Source organism: Papilio machaon, chromosome 4 (assembly GCF_912999745.1).
Source record: "Papilio machaon chromosome 4, ilPapMach1.1, whole genome shotgun sequence".
Classification (NCBI taxonomy): domain Eukaryota; kingdom Metazoa; phylum Arthropoda; class Insecta; order Lepidoptera; family Papilionidae; genus Papilio; species Papilio machaon.
Genome location: NC_059989.1, coordinates 7,330,979 through 7,352,879, shown reverse-complemented (window position 1 = coordinate 7,352,879; position 21,901 = coordinate 7,330,979). Strand labels below are relative to the sequence as shown.

Sequence of the window (21,901 nt, the reverse complement as noted above, 5' to 3'; positions counted from 1 at the left end):
TGAACACCATTTGTGCCATTTTGCACTTCACACACTTGGTATCTTTATAACTATCTGTACTCTTGAAGAACTTTTAGCCTAAATGGAACGTTAAATTTAATAATGTATTGAAACCTGTTAAATCGTTGACTTTGTCCTATTTTTTTTATATAGGTATATAATTTAATGTGTATTTTGTATTTATATACAATATTTCTTTATTTTCAGAAACAAAGCACGAATTAGAAGATCTCATGGCCGATATTAAGAAAACTGCCAACAAAGTTAGAGGAAAGTTAAAACGTAAGTGATTTTTCCATTATCGATAGCAATCCGCCTTATCGGTGAACGGTCGGCTGAACAGAGTTCTCTTAAGCCTGTCTACTACGATGTTTAAAGGAGCGATAAAATACCTTACACATAGACATTGTATAGCCATTTTATATCCTTCTTTCCTTAAATTTCACTGCGCTCTTGAAGATAAATTTAATTTGTAAAGAGCTTACATTGTTCGCTTTCACAATGTGATCTCGTTTTGTAACCCTCTTTTATTTTGCTTGATGTGATAAACCGTTTCTTGAAGATATAAACCGAAAAGTTTTTCTTCCCTTTCCCAAATGTGAGCCACATCCTTTTATGATTTTATGATTAGGATTTGTGTTTACCTTATCTTTAGAGATCACATTATAATATATAAATTAACTTGAAAAGAGCTAATAATTTGCATTGATTTCATCATTTTAAACTTAAGCTTCTGTTTGTAAGCGTAAATATTTATTTCGTATTATTAATTGATTTGTCATAAACAATCCACAGATATAGAGCAGAACATCGAGCAGGAGGAGCACTCGAACAAATCGTCTGCGGACCTCAGGATAAGAAAGACGCAGCACTCGACGTTGTCACGCAAGTTCGTCGAGGTGATGACGGAGTACAACCGCACTCAGACCGACTACAGGGACCGCTGTAAGAACCGAATACTGCGACAGCTCGAGATCACCGGCCGAGCTACCACCGATGATGAACTCGAGGCCATGCTCGAACAGGACAACCCCGCCGTATTCACGCAAGGTGTAAGTGTTATAGTGAATTAAGGGCGGTTCGCAATTAAGTTAAGTACGAGCCGACATAAAGTTTGAATCTTGTAATGACTTATTTCTTCTTATTATTGCTTTCTAATAGAATACTAACGACCAATTCTATGAAAAAATATTTTGTAGGTTTCTTCGACTTATTCATTTTTTATGAATTAGCTGTCTATGATATTCTAGCTGTGAATTAAAAAAACGTAATAAGTAGCCTATGTGTTATTCCAGGCTATGTTCTACATCTGTGCCAAATTTCATCAAGATCCGTTGAACCGTACCGGATATACCTTCAAACAAACATCCATCCATCCATCCATCTAAACATTTGCATTTATATTATTAGTAAGATTTAAGCTGATTAAATACAGTTTATCAAATCCTATGTTGGTTTCACCACATCAAGTTGTTTTTCAATTTATGTATTTATTATATTTCATATGTTTTCAGCTCCAGATAGGAGACTTGATTTATTGATACATAGAAATGTAATTTAAGTTAAATACAAAATACAGATATCTCAATAAGTCACAAAGACTTATTGTTGTAACATTGCCAAATCTTAAAATGAAGTCTCTTTTTTATTTGTTTCCGTTACCGCAGCGTACGGTTCATTAAACAATATCAAAATGAGAAATCGACTTCCCGGAATGGAATGGCCTTCCCTTTTTATTGTGTACTTGTGAACAGTTGTACATTGTTTTTCTTTCGACATTACTATTGTATTCATTAAAAACAAAAAGAAAAACATCAAAAGGTGCACCTAATCAAGATCATCTATACTTATTTGTATGGTACGTGTTTCCAGATAATAATGGAAACGCAGCAGGCGAAGCAGACGTTGGCGGACATCGAGGCGCGGCATGCTGACATCATCAAACTGGAGACTTCCATCCGCGAGCTGCATGACATGTTCATGGACATGGCCATGCTCGTCGAGAGTCAGGTCACAAAACATACTTATCTTACATACACACCACATGTTTCCTCCACTGCTGAACGTAAAATGTAATCTGATACCACATTAAAGATGTGATGTTTGACTTTTAATCGCCATTCTTCGTCTTCAGTAGACCACTACAACTTTGACGATATATCAGTTTTATCACTCTGTTCTTGACACGTTCAATGAGCAATGTGAGCCGTTGAAGTTTTTTGCAAGATGCAATGTTGTTAAATGATCTTAGGATGATAAAGAAGCGACAGAGAAGGTAATTAAGGTGGGTCATTAAACATTAGCGTATGAAGCATTGTGTTCTATCGTCGCGTTGTCATTCTGCGCCATTAAGGAGAATGGTATGAAGACAATGTCACTGATATTTAAGGCAATAAAGGGCCACTCATTAGATCATCAATAGTTAACGAAGCGTCTGTGGATACAGGGTGAGATGATCGACCGCATTGAGTATCATGTTGAGCACGCGGTGGACTATGTCCAAACTGCGACACAAGACACAAAGAAGGCCCTAAAGTATCAGAGCAAAGCCCGACGGGTGAGTTTCACATTCCAACGTCGGATCATTCGTTGCTAATGCGTTTTGTTTTGTTTGTCTCTCCCCTGCCCGCTCCCGTACCCTTCCCTACGTCCATTTCCTGTATCATGTTTTGTTCGACACGTTCTTATCAATCCCGTATTTTGTTTACGTTGACGATCCGGTGATTGGTTCACACCATTTTTACCTTAACCATTATTAATTTAGTACCACGTGTGCATCCACGATTTTCGCTTTATATGTTACCATACTAACTGTTCATGTCTCTCAAACTAACACTGGATGGTAATGGGCTTCTTACTCTAACATACTATCTATATGTGTCACTAATTTGACTTTGGTTTTGGTGTGTGCGTAATTTGCCTCTTCTTATTTTGTTATGTTTGTTATGTCTTATCTATGTACATCGAGCCTAATTTACTATGTAACAAATTTAAACTATTGTAACAATAAAAACTATTATGTATTTAATCTACAAAAATGTCACCTCTTAGCCGACTTCTGTTATTACAATTTAACCTACTTGTACTTGTGGATATTACGGGGTTTTCGGGTATAATAAACAACTTAACATACCCCGGTCTTAGGTCTATTTGCTTAAGCGTTCTAAACTCGTATGAACCAATCGGCGGTGTGTAAGGATCGTGGGTCCCTTCCCTCCCAGTGGTGAACCTTAGCGCGAGCAGGGCGAACTCATAGACCGCATTGAGTACCACGTGACGGAGACCACAGACTACGTAGATTCAGGCCACAAGGAACTGGAGCGAGCCCACCACTGGGCACAGCAAGCGAGGAAGGTAAACACTACCCACTTGGTACACCTTACGGTCAAAGTTATTGATCGTTCATTATAAATAATTACATTATCGAAATATACCACTCCTTTTGCAAAAAAAAATAACAATGTATACCACTAACTGAAATAAGAAATTCTATAGAGCACATAATATATCTTTGTATAGAAAAAGCTTGGACTTTAATGTCTCTTCTATACAAATGTTCAACTTATATACTTTAAAGCTTGAAGGGAAGGTTTCAAATACTTTATCTTCATATGAAAATATTATCTAATAGTTGGATAATTTTTTTCTTGCTGTAATATTCTTTTATTTTCCTCGATTGAATTGTGCAAAAAAAGTGCATGGTCTTGATCCAAATATGCATGTATTTAGAACTAATAACAATTGAAATGAGAACAGAGCAAAACATATGGAAATTAAGAGCTCGTGTTTCTACTTTTCATAATTATATCAATATAGATTAATTTTCCTTATAAACGTAACACAGATTATTATAAGAAAAAGAAATCTAACAAACAATAGGAATGATTAAAAAAATAAAACGTTATGTTAAATATTTTATAATTATGTTCTTCTATATTTTGTTTTATTTCGCAAATCTAATCGTGATTTCTTTTACTAGATTTACAAAACTAGTTTGAGAATGCATTTAACTGGTTGTCTGTGGCTTTGTCACAATGCACACGCATACTAATTGTATATATATGTTATGTGGCTCTTGTTGTTTGTTGTATTCGGGGAATGCTTTGGTTTTGCGGGATAATGTGATTCATATACAGCTTTAACATTTTTATTAAGTAATCTATTTTGAAATAGTTTTTTGATCTGATTCATTCTGAATTGTTTAATAGTAATTGAACAAAGGTTTTACTCGGATAAAGATTTCAGAATTACTTTTCACTTTCGTATGATTACGTTGAAATCGTAAACTAACAGTTAGTCAATCTTTTTTTTTAGATCAAACCACAGACTTTACAATAATTATAGTGGTACACATTTTATTGTTATTTTTTCCTTTTATCATTACAGAAAAAAATCTTCATCATAATATGCCTGTCTGTTACGCTGGTTATATTAATAATTGTACTCGCAGTCGTCCTGTCCTAAACTACGAAAGAAGAATACGTTTTGACGAAACGAAGCGAGGGAACAATGCAGAACATTGCTATCAAATTAATAATTATATTTTGCATTATTTTTCGACAGTTTTGATTGTCTCACGCAATTTGTAAATGAGTTGCATAACATTAATTATTGGGATTTGTTATGCTTTCTTTTCTGTTCTGTGGATTATTATGTTAAAAGAATATGCCGCTAATACGACTGTTAACGTTAACGTGAAAACAATAATTGCAAAATGATATATTACATCTCTACTTGTTTTTAATTACAAAGTTAATTTGGTGTATTCTGACGTGTGTAAAAATTTGTACCGTTCTAAAATTAATTTTTGATTATTTAATAATAATAATTATACTTTAAACATTTAAAGACAAATTAATTTTAAATAAACATCATAAAATAGATTTGCTAAGGAGATTACATCAGTTACAACCTTTATAAGGCGAAAAATATGACTATTTGTAATGCTTGTTTCCACCACAATTACCCTGTGATGTTACAAGCCAAGACACAGAATTGTTGTTGAGAACAAAACTTGTGTCCCGAAATACCCGAAATTTTTTTTGCTGTTTTCACGGTCAGAAAAGTAATAACAGCTAATACCTTATAATTATAATTGAATAACTTTCTTATTTATTCATATTTGTATTATTGATATTACTTCATTAGCTGCGTATTCACAAAATACCGGTGATTTATTAAAAATATAAGGAAAAAAAAACGAATTGTTTATATAGAGTAAGCATGCATTTTAATGTGTTAATACCAAGCTTTGAGGTATGTCATAAACTGCCGTACTAAGTCAATGGTCACTTATACACCCTTTAGTGTAGACTTCTGTCACTAAATCAACACTATTGATATCTTAGATCTCTGAGTACGGCAGTAAATTGCAAATAAGACAATATTATGTATAAAGTGCAATAAATAGATTGTGCTTTAGATGTAAGAAATAATTCTGGTGTTACCAGTTTTATATACTAAGAAAAGTTATTTTATTGTCTGTGTATATATTATTTTATTAGTTGTTGCATGTTTGGATGTGTTTGAGGATGATTGAATGTGTTTTTAATATACAGATTATAGACCAACAGGTATATTTGAACTGGTATCTTTACGGTAAGACAAACTAAATTATGACAGTTCACTAGCGCCCCTAACAATTTTACAAAAGTGGCAGAATATCTTTGTACTGAAGCTGTCTTGTAATTTTATATGTCATCTTCTATACCTATGTCGGTTTCACATATTTTCTGACAGAACTAACCACGACAGCAATGCCTCTTTCACCTTACTAGATATCCTTGTTTGTCTATAGTTTCGATTATTGTAGTTTATGGCATTTCTATCAATGATAATGAAAGGGATGACATTCATACAAGTATTTCGACAGTTAAAGGATAGCTAAGATGTTCTTGGGGATTTTTCACTCCATATTAAGTCTCCATAATTCTTGCAAGAGTTCTGTTGTGTCTGTATGTGTAAAACAGTTGTATAGATATGCCGCAATGTTGTATTATCTGTGAATTACTGTTTTAACTCATACTGAACCATATTGTTGTTTCTTTTATTTTTGAATGGAATAAGAGTGATGACTACATGTTTAAATGAACCTATATCTTGAGTTTAAATTCACAGTTATGTTAACATATTTGTTTGATTGGTAGGAATGCGCTCAGCTCACAATAGGGCACCGAAATTAAAGTACACAAAATATTAATTGTTAATAGTGATCTGGAATTATTAAAATGTGAACGACGAAAGAATTACTACTCATGCACAATAACATGACTCCAATCCAATGACGTCACAGAAGCCCTAATAACACTTTATTACCTATTGTAAAAAAACCAAGTGAATATGGGTGGAAAGACTCTCGGGATAAATGAGATGCAAACAAGCGGATTTTATTTTAGGTGTTATGTTATTGTGCATGTATAGTACTACAAATATTTGATCCGATATTTGTTACTTAGCACAAATCATAGTTGTTATTTTTTTTATAAACTATAAGCTTTTCCTAATTAATTGTTACTAATGTTGCGCCCAGTATTTGCTTAGACTACGACACAACATAATTGCTAACTTATTGTTTATTGATTTATTTATTTAATATGTTACATATAAAGAAATATCTTAAATAGTACTTACGTTTTGTTTACGATAATGTTTTGTTCAATCATTCAATGCTATATCTAGATTTAATAATTCAGTATTCATAAGAAATTATACTTCGAATGATAACATATATTGTGTGCATTTATTAGAAGCATTTTATATAACAATATGTACATATTTAATTACAGCTTGTGAATCATTATTTTCGTGAATCATTATTTTTGAATGTTAAATTATTTGAATGATCATTTATTTAGAGATTTTTAATGATTATTACATATTAAATACAGTGTAATGCTTTTACAGATGACGTTTAAATTATTATTTCCTTATTATTATTACGCAGGCATTTTATATCTAAATCCTTGATTTGTTCTTTCTTATTTATATATAACAATTATATTATATAATATGGTTTTTTTAACATGTTAAATATTAACATCGTAATATACAATATCACTACGACATCTGTACAAGCAAGTAAAAAAAGCACTTATGTATTTAATTAAAAGACTGTGAATTATTTAATGCCATTTTCATTATTAATTATTACTTAACTGTGTAAACCCGGCGGAGGTATTTTTTATTTTTATTAAGTTACAAAGTTTTTTCATAAATTAATGCGAATATTATGATAGATTAAAATTGATTGTATTGATTTTATTTCGTTTGATTATTTATTGTGCTCTTTTAAATAAGGGTCAAAATGAGGTGCTTAAAATCTTGTTTAGTTTTAGGTAAAATTACAGACCTGAAAAAACAATTAATAAGTTAAATTGAAGAAATCAATATGATTAGTTTTATTCGATTTAGGAAAGTTGTTTACAATTGTATATTTTTAAAATTTACTCACAATGTAAATATGTTTAAAAATATTTAGAAAAAATTACATTTATTTATTTTATTTTATTAATTTTTATTTTAACACCTTTTTGCGACCCGGTAAGGCAAATAACGCACCAACACCCTGTGAAAACGAAGCCTCATTGCAAATTCCTTTGTCATATTTATTTTGTTAAATCAGCTAGTGCTAGTTTAATGTAATTATGTTACATGTTTTAGTCATTATTCAACATAATCATTTTGTTAATATTTAAATTATAAAAAAAAAACTATGGAGGTATATCGGCGTTAGTTGCCGAGGACAAGTGTAAAGCGTACTGTTGCATGGCCACCCGACAAGCACAGAAGAAGATCATGATCCTAGTGTGTCTGCTGATACTGGGGCTCATCCTGGTCGGCTACGTGTCCAGCCAGTTCACCGGCTGAGCTCGGTCCTGGCCCCCACCGCGCCCTATGCTCAAAGGTAACATCGTACCAACGGCGAACTAACACCATACGACATGGTATGTTAGCTCGCCGGTGTTCTATCATAGACTAATGTCTTATTTCCTTTATGCAGAAGAAGATTATGATCATGCTGTGCCTCCTCGTGCTCGGCCTGATCGCGACCGGATACGTCTATAACACCTTCTTCTAAACACCAACCGGGCCAGGTTTGAGCGTCAGTTGCGCTTCAATAGACAGCATCTATAGTTAGACAATACGAGTCATTGTAGTTGCCGATAATTAGGTATCAAATAATCGCTTTACGAAATCATGACTCAGGCCGCTCATTGAAATTTAATCGATGAATGCATGCGCAATACAAAACATTGTCATGTACATGAAATTAACAAAAGGAATTTTACCGTTGAAGTATTTTAGATTTTTCAACTTTTTAGGTAAACAAGCACATTATAACAATAAGTTAATTTATCAATCGCAAATTAAAGTTTTGAAAATCGTTTTATAAAATTCGTGTCTCGTGTCTGAAAAATTCTTTCAAAATTTTAAATTTTTTTGTAAGCTGACTGGAATTGGATAGCGTTTCTTCTCCCTTCTTTCTTCTTTTATTCAATAAAATTTGTTTCTATATTTTCATCCCACGAATAGAAAATAAAACCAAAAGGGTTTTATTTTCTATTCGTTTGAAATTATTACAAATATTGAAGTTAAAGCACAGATTGGTTAGAAATTATTAACAAAATATTACTTTCTTTTTATTTTAACTTCGTATTTTTGTTTTTATGAGTTGTTTCAGTATTCTGATTAGGTAATATAAATATTGAATTATTTTTTAAAGGTTATTAGAAAAAAATATTTATCACAAACAATAACCAATTCACCAAAAAATGTATGCTTACATCTTTTATATTATCATTTCGTCATTATGAAGCTAACCATTAAAAATATCTACATATAATATAGATTTAAACTTTTGCATGAAGATTATTCAAGTGATGATAAATAAAAATAAAAATTATGTTGAAAATGTCAATTAAAACACTTGCATTGGGAAATTGTGGCATATTGTTTTTGTGACATCAGGGTTAACCAATTTTACAAATGTAATGTAACATAATTGAGCTAGAAATCTAGATATTTATGCACTATGCAAGTTGGTAATTTTATTTGGAGAATTCTGATGTGTCCTATTTATCATTACTTTTACAACATATAAGGGGATTCTGTCCAATTATTCAATAATATTATCCTAAAACCGAACCACTTTTAAAATTGAATACCAAAGGCGATCTCTTTTTATACATCCTTAACCCTAATAATTATCAAAAAATTGGACTCCCCTATTTTACTCACTAGACTTAGCACCTATCTTTCTTCCGCACTCCTATTTTTCAGTTTTTCTTCTATTTTCACTCTTAAATTACTATTATTTACTCGTTATATTATTTTTTATATTTGATATATACAACTAGTTTATGTATAATTATATTTATTTACCCGAAATTCAAATATTAAACGAAAAACATTATTGGACCAATTATTTGAACAAGTTATATATAATTATATAATTATTAAAATTATATATTAAATAGCATTAATAGTAAGCAGCTTCAGCAATACTGCACTATATACACGCAGTATTTACTTAAGATTATATAATAATAATCGACCTAATTAGAGAAGCTTTGCATATAATAGTCCAATATGTGAAGTACAAAGTATTAGGATTTTTTTAATACACAAGATCCGTCTCCTTTACTATTAAAATGTATTATTTATTAGGTTAATTCTTGTTGAGGTTTCTTTTATTAGTAACGAAAAAATTTGAACATTGGCAAACTAGTATTTTTATAAATAACCATTTTATTTGGCTTGTTTCTTAGTCGTATACGTGCGTATAAAATTGTGAATTTTATTTCCGAACGGAGAATTTTTACGTGTTCTTAAAATGGGCCGTGGTTATTTTCAGAAATTTAGCTCGTTTAATAAGCCTATTATTTCTTCCTTCGAGTATCACAATTCATAGGTTGTATTTTAGACTTAATTTTTTTTAATTCGTCAAATTAGCGAAGTGACCGTTGCCCAAAGATATCTGCATTATTTTTGTAACTATCGTGATGAAGATATATTTTTGTAGGCGATACTTTTCGGTTTACAAATACGTCTATACTTTGTTAATACGTTTAAAAATCGATTTATCTAAACGAATACCGCACAAGTTTACTGTAACTCAATCAGCATGGCTAACATAGAAGAATTGCAATATGACAATGGCATGATCATATTCATAAATTTGATTGAATACATTTATACTTCTTTGTCCTGATTACTGAAATTTATTTTGTCATCTGTTAAATGGGTACCATGAATTTATATAAAATTGGAAGGGACCTAAAAAAGCATACCTTTGTTATTTGTCAAGGACTTATTGTCTCTAAATGTATTAATCTTGAGTGAAGGGGCCAAAAACCACGTAACGTAATAATTTGTTACGTAAAAAAAACTTTTTAAGTGATTTCCAACATGTAATGATGTAAGTGTTTTTTAAACATGTGACTTTATCAATCTCTTATATATTTCCAGGACGTTCAAGCAAAGAATATGTTGCATTCATGTGCCTGCGCCCTCCGTCTGTCTGGCCACAACACCAGAGCCGAGCAAATCATTCACACATAATGTATATCATACGAACTCGATTATTATATATTTAAGGTTATAATTGTATTAAATCTTTTCCCTTTAAAACTTCGATAATTTGCATCCATTTCTATATAACAAGTAAAGAGTGTTTTTTGTCGAATATTGTTAATAGGCTTTATAGCATAGCCGCGAAAGTGAACCGGGATGTGAAATGGAACCCAGAGTTTGATTCATCTTAAATTTGGTTTTGTACTGTAAGCCTAACTGCTGAATGGTTCGCTGAAATAAACCAAATCAATGTCAGGTTCATTTCAGCTTCCGTTTTCGCGGCAATGTTATTTACTTATGTTACTGTGTGTTAAATCTATATATTCTTTTGTTTTTCAATATTGATTATTGCATTTATTATTTACTATGGTTTTTTTTAAGTCGTAACCTGTGATTTTTTTCGATGTCATATTTTTTTTTAATTTTCATACGCATTTACTAATTAAAATCATGATGAAAACATTTAAATAAGGGTTGCATCGACTTTCTTTATACTTGTAGGTATTATATTTCTCAATATCATAACTTAATAAATTCGTAGATCATACATTTCAATATGTTAACAGATATATGATTATTGTTGCTGAAGGTATAACCATTGTACTGTTACATACGGACAGATATACGGTACGTCGGAACTAGATATATTGATTAAGCTTCTAATATCGTCATGGTATGATATCTATTAGATACCATCACTGTGATACAATATAGTGAGTTCAAATAATAATAAGAGCATACATGTCACTAGGGCTGCCACCTTCCAAATTTAATAAGTAGCGTGTTTAATTCTTTTTTTTTTGTGATAAATATGTCTTAGTCTAGTTTTTCAAGTTCCTTAGCCTTCCACATATTTTTTGTTATAATACTCAATAACCATTTTTTTTAATAGTAATTATTAATATTTAAAGATCAGTTCTATCATTGTCATCGAATAGTTTCTTGTGATAACTTAGTCGGGCATTATAACTTAAAAGGTGATAAATATACAATTGTATAATTCGGAATGGTGGCAGCCCTAATTTGTTACAACTTAAGAAACTGCCGTGTTTAAATTGATCGTAGTCGTACATTACGCCATCTAGTGACGCGCGGAAAATCGATTGTCGCCCAGCTAGTGACGCGCGGGCGATGTATTACCGTCAACTAGTGACGCGCGGGCGATGTATTACCGTCAACTAGTGACGTGCGGGCGATCTATTACCGTCAACTAGTGACGCGCGTTCGATGCATTACTGCCAACTAGTGACGTGTGAGCGATGTATTACCGCCAACTAGTGAAGCGCGGTCAATCGATTGTCGACAATTGAATTACCGAGAAATGGACACCTGTATCGAGTTGCATGCGAATGTGAGTCGAAGTGTACTCATAAGGGTTGGCCGGTGTCAGGTTAGCGTATGAGCGGAGTGCACCGCGCCAGTCGCCGCCGCCGCCGCCGCTGCCGCCGCCGCCGCCGCCCATCATATCACGCCGCGTGACGTCGCTCTAGCAATAATATTCTATTACAATTTGTAAAATTGTTTTAAACTTTCGAATGTGTGATAGTAGATGCAGTCGTTGTTTAGTTAACTTTAACATTATTAATAAAATAATTAATTAATCGTTATTGTGGGTGTAACTTTTTAATAAATTGTAAGAATTTTCAATATATAGTAATACAGATTGCGAAAGTTTCGACGCTTGTTCGCGGACGGATTACATACAAATTAATAGATATGGAAACGTACTTATTGATTTTTAGTTTATTAAATTTTAAGATCTTCGTTGTACAGTAAAACATAATGTAGCCGTTTTAGCTAGGGTAAATTTTTTAATAAATTAAAAATACCTTATTACAAATCATCAGCAATACATACATATGTAGATGACGGGCAGTATTTTTGCGTTCGTAATGTAATCGTAGAAGTACACTCGGAAAAATAAGCACCAACATAACTTAGCCTAAAGTTTTCCTAATGTAATGTTAATGTTCGGAGGAAATATCGCGGGACGTGGTGGATACGGCGCTTGTATCGCGTAGCAGCTCCAAAGCGCCCGCATCATGTCCGCGTCTAGTCCGCGAGGAGACAACGGCACTAAGTGCAATGCTCGCGGGCGCGTGTCGTCCCGCTCGCGCTCGCACCAACCTCTATGTAAGGGACTCGAAGCAATGTTAATTTTAACATTAATAGCATAATTAGATTTTTATTCTTAAGAGTAGGTTTTCATCTAGTCGCCTTCATGACATAATAGGAATTAGGGAATTACCTTTTTCTCATTAGCTTCGTTTTAGATGAGGTGAGACGCGTGTCTTCCGCTCGCCAGTCAATTGTATCCGCGAGCGAGCTCCCCGCCTCTCCCTCGCTCTCTCGTCTTATGTAGGATAAGTTTGTCGCCGGCCTCGCGCGAGGCTGGCGCGCCTGGACACCAAATAATGTTAATCTTAGTAGTTGGAGTGCGTCAGATGGACACAAGTTCGCACAAGCCGCCCGTCGCTCGGGTGGATCTCGTTTGTAAAAAAAAAATTCAGTCGAATTGATAACCTCCTTCTTTTTGAAGTCGGCTAATAAAGGTTACCGTAGACCTCGGCCCGGACTAAAGCCAGCTTCCGATCGGTCTGTACTCTCCCGGTGTGTCGCCAGTTGCCGCGTGCCGTCGCTAGAGATCACTGTAAGTGTGTATTGTGTTCTAGCGAACGGCTCGTCGCCTCGCAAACGTTTACTTGTAACTTAATAAGAAATCTCATTCTTGTCGTAATCGCATAGATATTTTCATATTCAATAGTGTGCATATTGTTATCGGATTGCTAATTTTGTATATGTACACAATTAGTATAGTTTATATACTTATGTGTCAATTCTTATAGTGTTTTATTAACAGATGATAGTTAATAAGTGTTAACAGTGAGCCGATGAGCGGCGTCCTTGAAGCTTAACTAATCGTTGACGCTCAGCAATGTATCGGCAGGACTGTTCGTGTACTCACTCGTATTCTATCTCAATAGAAACCCTCGTACTTTATATAGCTAATGTAACAAATTATCTATTCACGAGTTTATAATCTAATCCAAGTTATTAGGTCGGCTGTAAAGGAGGAAACTCAATTGATAACCTTTCTGAATCGTTCTCGCTTGTGAATTTATTGGACAACGAACATACAGATAATAATTTTAAGAAACATTTAATAAATTCATTGGAAGCTTTATTAAGGCAGGTTCTCACATAGCACTTCGATTTCGGCACGTCGTTTGCCCACTTCTTTTGTCCTAATAGTTTTACTGCTATATCAAAAACACTGTCCTAATTAACTAAAAGGAGGTATGGTCACCTCCGACTTCTATCACATGAAGAAAAGTATTAATAAAATAATTAAATAAATATTTAAGTAATTGAGACTCTCAGACTTATTAAACCTTCTTGTTGAAACTGTAGAGTCGCTAGACTTGAAATGTAGTTTTAATGTTAAACTATCAAAAATGCTTTGTTCTCTCTTAATAATCGATGTCGCTTGGCGTTGGATTGTGCAAAACATTAAAAATGTATTAAAGTTTATAAATTATTTTAAATCATGTTGTTTTTATACATTTAGTTTAGAGGAAAATGTTGAAATAGATGTTAGAACTGTTCAGATATGAGTTTCTTGTATGTTTATATATAAAATGTATTACAAGTTGTATTTATAATAATCTCTTTTATGATAAATTATCCTTCATTCTCCTTGTTAACTAACTCTGATACAAAAATATATAGCATTATTACAGTTGAATTAACAGTAATTGACTTACGAATTAACCGAAAGATTCTGAAAACATTGTGAAATTCAAATTAGATTGGTTTTATAGTCATATTCTGTATGTAGGTTATCAATCTGAAATTCTCTCATAATTATAAAATAAACGGTGTTTTCTGCTGTAAATCTTGGCTTTTATTTTTACTGCACTGCCTATTTTCTAAGTTAAGACTGAAAAGCCATTAACGTTTTTCAGGTAAGTATTTAAAGAGTAAATAGATAATAGTTTTATAATGAATAGCAGTGGTTAATTTCTCACAAAGTTACAGCGTTAGTGGCTCGGTTGTAACGCGCTTGATCAGACCGGACCGTCATCTTTAAATGTCCAGGTTCGATCCCTGCCATATAGCAATGTGATTTTCGCATTTCATATGTACCTTTATCCGATGTTCTTATAACGTTGGGAAACTTCGTGATGCAACCTGCATGTATCGGTGAAAAAGTTCAAAGATATGTGTGAAGCCAACCAACCCGAACTGGACCAGCGAGGTAATATATAATTTGGGGTAAATTAGCTTCTCGTATATTGAGCTGACGACGACGACGAAACGATTTCTTAACAACCTTTAGACTGTCCTGTTAACAACGTTATTACGGTCATTTTAGAATTTGTCTATAATCTGAGAAAGAAAAACTATTTCAATCAGTTAATAATTCTTTAAAAAAGATTCGTAGTTATTCCATAATTTCCGCCACTGAAGTCAAAGTTTTTGATAATAGATTTGTACTCTACGTAAAATGTACTTAAGTAAAAAAATAAATTCAACTACTTTTTGTAAGATTTTGAAGAAAATGGCATATGGCAATAATCGTTATAGCACTGAAACCTGTAACATCTTTTTAAAGCTCTTTGTCCAGTAATGCATTATGACAAATGTCACTGTCAGTGATTAGTTACCATCTTGTTTGTGTACATGAAGGTGGCGTAATAAAATTTACAATTCGATATAAACGAAAGATTTAACCGCAAGAGTTTAATCACATTTTACGATGAATGCGCCGCCGACATTCGAGTCATTTCTTTTGTACGACGGAGAAAAGAAGTAAGGTTATTTTTTAATTTACTTGTAACTTTAATGTTTTTTTTTTGTATTTCGTATAAAATGGATGTTTAATTTTCTTTATTTATCATTTATCAAATTTAAAGTAAATTTTTGTCTAAAAATATACTTAAAACTTATAGAAAATGCATGTGATAGTGTGTTTATATTAAATAGTGAAGGTGTGAAGTGAAGTTTTTTTGTAACTATTACAGAGTTCAAAAGGAAGAGGACACAAAAGTTACGAATGCAGCTATATTCACTGTTAACAAGGAAGACCATACGCTAGGTAACATGATTAGGCAGTGAGTAAAAATTACTACTATTATAATTACCAATAAAGCTAAAATATGTACAGTTGTATGTCGAAATATTACAGAAAATATTACTATTATCTTCTTTATGCTTTCGTATAACATTTTGCTGTATTAATAAAATGCATGGTTTTTTGTGTACTGGTTACGCATCAAAATGAAGTTAGGCAATGCCAATGACCAATGGAATCGCATTTTCATATGCATCAACATTGATTTTCCTTGACTACGTAATTGTTGTTTTTAGTAAAGTTATGCTATAAATTGAAGTCCCACTGTACCTTTATAAATCTGTTACTAAGGGGCACAAAAACAACTGTATTAGTTACAATGACTGATTGTAAAAACTGTTTTTTATTTACTGTATTCTATCTACTCAGCAATTACTTTTCTTTTCTTACAGTCAACTTCTGAAGGACCCTAAAGTATTGTTTGCCGGTTACAAAATCCCACATCCATTGGAACATAAATTTGTTTTACGCATTCAAACAACATCTGACTACACGCCACAGGAGGCTTTCATGAATGCACTCACAGATCTTACATCAGAACTGTCTCTGTTTGAAGAAAGATTTAAGGTATGTTATCTCCATATTTTGCTCTGTTATAAGTTTAATGGCTAAAATCCTAGAAGTCTTGAACACTTCAGTGGGACATGTATGAGCTGATGACAGCAAATACAGCCATAACAACTTGGTATTAATGTTCATTCATCATCATCAGCTCACTATACATCCCCAATGAGGGACTCGGAGCCTACCCTAAGTTAGGGGTGACTATGCCATAGCTAACCGCGCTGGCCTAGTGCAGGTTGACTTCACACTTACCTTTGAATTTCTTCTCAAATATGTGCAGGTTGCATCACGATGTTTTCCTCCACTGTAAGAACGTCGAATAAATGTATATATGTTAATCGAAAAACACATGGCGGGATTCGAAACCAGGACCTGCAGTTTGCAAGTTAAGTGCTTAACCCCTGAGCCACCGACGCTCAATATTGATGTTCATTGTTACAAAAATATTTCAGTAATTTTTTCTATAATTCTTTTTTTCTTGTTTAATCATATACTTTTGTTTCAGGAGGCAATAAAAGAAAAGAAGGATGGTTTAGATTAATGGTTAATTTTAGTAAATATGATTGTTATGAATAAAGTATTCCTGAAATTATTAAAGGGTTTCACTTTTTAATGTTTCTTTACTTGCTATTTTTTTACTCTATGCACATGTTAAATTTTAACAATTCTCATCTATGGAGTTAATTTGGAGTGTCTATATAATATTGAACAGTGATATATCATGCACATGATGCTTCACTTATAATGAAAAGCTCATTATTAAAATTATTGCTGTATGTCCCCGATTCCGTCCGGATAATCTCTGGAACGGCTGGAACGATATCAACGGGACTTCCTAGAAGGTAACTGATGCGGGGAGTATCGTAGGATTTTTAATTTATTTTCATGTTGAAGTCACGAGCATCAGCTAATATTAAATAAGAATAAAACATGGTACGTTTTTCGTAATAATTTTATTGCTTTTACAAAATTTTCATATCTATATATTGGTGTTATTTGAATTATATTATTTTGTTTTTGTAGATACAATACAGGACAAAATCATGATTGAGATTGGACTTGTGTGTATGTGCTCATTAAAATATATTCCTCAATACGCATTATGTCCAGATAATGCATAAGAGAAGACAACAAAAATAAAAAGACAATCACCTGATTTATTTTAAAATAACATGCTAAATTAAAACTTAGATAAAAAGATCAATGATCTTATTTACAAACATTCCCTAAGATATCAACTACAAAACAAGTCGTACCTGTAAACGGTAAACAATAATAAATAATACTCGTGCCAAGAGTAACAACAAACAACGGTAACAATATAACTAAATTTCAATAAATAGGCGTTAAAAAGTTTCCTCTTCATCACAGTTCTCCGTAGCGTGACCAAACACTGGAACACATGAAAAATATATACATTATCATCAACTTCGAAACAATTATTTTATTTATACAATCATCTTGACAATGTACTAGTCGCTGCGCAGAACACAGTTTTAATTGTAGCGTGGCGTAAATGGATGCGGGGGAGCCACCAAAAACATTGTTATGGACAATGCTATTCTTTCCTTAGCATAATGCCAATATTTTTTTTATAATCATTACAATGGATTGAATGACGTGATTGCATTTTTAAGACGGGCAATACGTCTGCGGAGAAATGGAAAAAAAGGTGAAAGTTACAAGACTATTTTCGATATCTGCAAAATTTCAATAAGACGTGTTGAACTGTTGAGTAGTTATCTAGAATCAGAAGCCTTTCAGATCCCTAGTAATAAACATCCATCCATTCAAACATTCCCATTTGTAATATTTGTAAGAAATAAGGTTACCTTCGCATATATCGCAGTATGGTCGTGGCGGTGGCGGGGTCCGCGCGGGCGGCGGCGGTGTGTCGGCCTGACGCGAGCAATCCTCCGTGTCGTGCGCATCGAACTTGTCACAGATGTCGCAGAAAAGACGCGGAGCGCGCGTTTTGCGACCGTTACTGTCGATGTTATACCATTTTCATTATTAGATTCATTCATTATTAGACCACATCTTCACCTAATCGGGTGAGATCGTGGTCAAGCGCTAACTTTTTTAATATAAAAAAAAAATCAAAAAAAAATCTTGCCCTAACACTATTTCAATGACCATTTTAACCTTCATGCCATCTTTTTTTTTACCTTTTAAAATTATTTCCACCGACTAACTTGGCTAGTTCTCTTCAGACTTAAAAATTGTAATGGAACGGAACGAATTAATGAAGTTGAAATAATTTGAGAGAGAATAATAACGTGTAATATTTGTGGCAAAAATTCAAAACAACTTACAATAGTGGGGGTTCACTAGGCGTGGTCCCCCCCTCCAGAGCTTGAACTCGCGCCATTAGCTGCTCGTTCTTTCGCTGCATGTCCACTATCACTGAATTCAAGAAGCTCACTTGTCCGTCTATGATTTCTTTTTCTTCTTGTACCCTATAACAATAGAATTGGTAAACAAAAAGTTAAAATAATCAATATTAACTTAATTAGTATTTAGTATTACTAGATTCTCTTACTTAGTAGTGGCATTGTCGCCTTGTCCTAAAGTGCCCATAGCGTCATTGTCATTTTTATCTCGAACGTTTTTCCCCATTGTACTCATTTCTTTTTGTATCATAGCCTTTTCCCTTTCTGCAACCTCTGCTTTCGCTTTATGATTCTGAAAATTTAAAAGAAGCATTTAATTTAGTATTTCTTAATTTTCATCTAATTTAACTAAGAGTGTTTCCTATTACCTTCAATTCTTCTTGTAATTTATTAATCATGTCATCTTTTTCTTTTAAATCTCTTATTTTATTGTTAACTTCTATTTGCAGATTATTTATTGTCAGTTCGCTTTTTGCCATTGATTCGGCGCTTGATTTTCTTATAGCTTGTAATTCAATCGTTAGTTTTTCTAGTCTTTCATCTTTATTTACGTCGCTTGTTTGTTGTACAGTTAATAATTCTAATTTTTCTGACAACTCTAAAATTCTTCTTTCGGCCTCCGTAAGTTTAGTTTGCAATTGATTTTGTTTCTCGAGTTCTTCTTTCAGTTTCTCTTTCGATTCATGTAATTGTTTTTCGAAGTCGTTTAATTGATTTTTTAGGTCATGACGTTTGTTCCTACTTTCTTTTTTGTATTCATCAAATTGTGTTTGCAATTGCTTGTTCAAGTCTTCGTAATTCAATTTCTGACCTTCATTTATATTTGATAATTGTTTTATATCACTTTCGGATTTTGCCAGTAGCTCTTGTAGTTCTGTTATTTTTTCTTGTGTTTTCTGTAGATTTTCTAACTGTTTTTCTTTTTCCACAATTTGACTTCGTAAAATTTTTGTTTCATTGGTAAGAGATTCGACTTCCAGTTTGTGTTTTTCTTTTATTTGTTCGTTTTCTAACTGCAGTGCATTAAAATTGTTCTGTGTTACATTGGATTCTGATTTTAAATTATCTTTCAATTTAGTCAATTCAATTTCATGGTCTTCTAAAGCCTTATCTTTGTTTGTTATTTTCATTCTTATCTCAACTATTTCTTCTTCTAACTTTTTAATTTTCTCAGCATCTGCTGTGATTTGATCGATGTGAGATTTGATTAAATCATCTTTTTTCCCCATTTCTTTCGATAAATTATCTGTAACGTTTGTGTTTTCTTTTATAACTCTTTCAGATTCTTCTAACTTAACTTTTAACACTTGAAGCTCATTTGAAGCATCGTTATATTTTGACTCTAAAAGTGTTTTTTCGTTAGAAATTGTTAACAAGTCTTTCTTTAACGTTTCCATTTGGTCTAATTGCTCTTTTAACATGGATTCTTCTGCAGTTGCATTGCTCACTAAATTATCATACTTTTGTTTAATTGCCAAAGCTTCTGCCGTTAAATTATTGTACTGTTCTTCCAATTTTTGTTTACTGTCCGTTACTTTACCTAACTCTTCATTTGCTGAAGCCAATTGGCGATCCTTTTCAGAAACTAATTCGAAATGCGATTTTACGTCGACTTCGAACATTTCTAATTTAAGCGTTAATTCCTTTACATAATTTTGTTTTTCTTCTAGAAGGTCTTTCAGCCTTTGTTCTTCAGCTTTATATTTATTTAATTCTTCATTTACAGTGGACAACTGATCTTGAATATGAACAATTTGTTTCTCGTACTGAGCAGTTTTGTTATTCATTTGTGCAGTCATGTCATCCAAAACTTTTTGTAAAGAATCTTCATGTTTTCTTGCTTCTTCAAGTTTATTATTTAAGTCATTTTGTGCTTCAGTGAGTTGATCAACTTTTTCCATCAATTTTACTTCAGATGTTGCTCCCTCAGCTTTAAGCATCGATACTTCTTCCTTGTACCTATCAATTTCCATTTCTAACTTTTTACGTATGGAGTCATATTCAATACTTAATTCTTGTTCTTTAGCTTTTAAACCTTCTATTTCTCTTTTAAGAATTGAATTTTCGTCTGTTAGTGTATCATTCTGATTTTCTAATTCTTTTGTGCGATTACTGAGTTCGAGGGCCCGTATTTCGAATTCCTTCATTTTATTTTCTTCTACTTTTTGTTTTTCAATATTTTCGTTTATCGTATCTAATAATTGCCCACGCTCTACTGAAAAATCTTCTTGCAGCTTAAAAAGTTTCTGCTTTAATTCTTGCTCTACCCGTCCATAGTTGTTAGTGACTTCTCTATGTTTGTCTCTTAACTCTTGGAGCTCTTTTTCTGTATCTTTCAAATGTTGCGATAGTTTGTTAAACTGTTCATTTGAATCTGTCGTCTGACCGGTGAGATTCATATATTCGTTTTCTATCTTCTCTTTTGTCACCTGCAACTCTTCACATTTTTCTAAACTACTGTTCAGTTGCCGTTTTAGTTCTCCAATTTCTAATTCCATTGCTGCCATCTTTTCTTTTAGATTAGTATTAGCTTGAGTTAATTCTTCAATAGTCTGTTTTAAACGTTCATTTTCTTGTTTCAGTGCTTTTAATTCATCCACGTTAAGTGTAAATTGTGAGTTAAGTGTATCAAGTTCTATTTTACTTTGATCTAAGGCAAGCTTGTGACTTTCAATTTCTTTCATTAGCTGCTCTATTTTGGAATTGCGATCATCAATTTCCTTTTTATGCTCTTCTGCAATTTTGCTGTGTTTAATATTAAAATTAGCTGTAGCTTGTTCAAATTCATCTTTAAGTTTTATTATCTCCTTATCCCTTTCGTGCAGCATCTCCTTGTACTCACTGATTATTTTTTCATTAGAATTGGATGATTCACTACTCTCAGAAAGCAGTCTTTCATAATCTTTTGTCTTGGATTGTAGATTTTGTTGCAATTTTAAAATTTCTGCTTTATTTTTCTCGTTCTGTTGAGATACCTCATTTAAAAATGTTTCATACTCGTTCTCTTTATTTGTGAGTTCTTCTTTAATTCGACTTAATTCTTCTTGCAGACTCTTGCACACAGTATCTTGTTTCTTCTTTGAATCTTCCAATTGCTCTAGGTCTAAAATTTTTGCGCTTAATTCCATTTTTAACTTTGTAATTTCCTTGTTCAGGCTAACTTCATGTTCTTTGCTCATTCCTAAAACTGTGAAAAAATGTCGTTATTTAAACTGGCATTTAAATACATTTATGCAAG

The 21,901-nt window shown here is 32.7% G+C and overlaps 3 protein-coding genes across 22 annotated transcripts in view; 2 read left to right on the top strand and 1 right to left on the bottom strand.

Annotated features, from left to right (window-relative positions):
- Positions 1 to 10,849, top strand: part of LOC106720368 (syntaxin-1A) — a 70,932-nt gene extending 60,083 nt beyond the window's left edge. Inside the window, exons 4-9 of one of the 5 annotated variants that reach the window (XM_014515035.2) lie at positions 208 to 282; positions 796 to 1,052; positions 1,873 to 2,010; positions 2,447 to 2,557; positions 8,000 to 8,093; positions 10,468 to 10,543. In XM_014515035.2, coding sequence (XP_014370521.1) covers positions 208 to 282; positions 796 to 1,052; positions 1,873 to 2,010; positions 2,447 to 2,557; positions 8,000 to 8,077 — 659 coding nt within the window. In that variant the 3' untranslated portion in view covers positions 8,078 to 8,093; positions 10,468 to 10,543. Of the gene's footprint in view, positions 1 to 207; positions 283 to 795; positions 1,053 to 1,872; positions 2,011 to 2,446; positions 2,558 to 3,243; positions 3,355 to 4,386; positions 4,692 to 7,785; positions 7,904 to 7,999; positions 8,094 to 10,467 lie in introns of those variants that run through there. The other 4 variants (XM_014515034.2, XM_014515033.2, XM_014515038.2 and 1 more) reach the window with 4 other exon arrangements.
- A 4,367-nt stretch (positions 10,850 to 15,216) lies between these two features.
- On the top strand, positions 15,217 to 16,844 carry LOC106720146 (DNA-directed RNA polymerase II subunit RPB11). Its single transcript, XM_045686984.1, has 4 exons — positions 15,217 to 15,384; positions 15,597 to 15,686; positions 16,099 to 16,273; positions 16,776 to 16,844. The coding sequence occupies exons 1-4, from the start codon at positions 15,332 to 15,334 to the stop codon at positions 16,809 to 16,811; spliced, it is 354 nt and encodes a 117-aa protein (XP_045542940.1). The 5' UTR covers positions 15,217 to 15,331; the 3' UTR covers positions 16,812 to 16,844.
- A 470-nt stretch (positions 16,845 to 17,314) lies between these two features.
- Positions 17,315 to 21,901, bottom strand: part of LOC106720297 (CAP-Gly domain-containing linker protein 2) — a 45,527-nt gene continuing 40,940 nt past the window's right edge. For 15 of the 16 annotated variants that reach the window (XM_045686905.1, XM_045686903.1, XM_045686906.1 and 12 more), the window contains 2 exons: positions 19,032 to 21,850; positions 18,781 to 18,955 (listed from right to left, as the gene is read on the bottom strand). In XM_045686905.1, the coding sequence (XP_045542861.1) occupies positions 18,809 to 18,955; positions 19,032 to 21,850 (2,966 nt within the window). In that variant the 3' untranslated portion in view covers positions 18,781 to 18,808. Of the gene's footprint in view, positions 17,664 to 18,102; positions 18,258 to 18,585; positions 18,730 to 18,780; positions 18,956 to 19,031; positions 21,851 to 21,901 lie in introns of those variants that run through there. The other variant, XM_014514890.2, reaches the window with a different exon arrangement.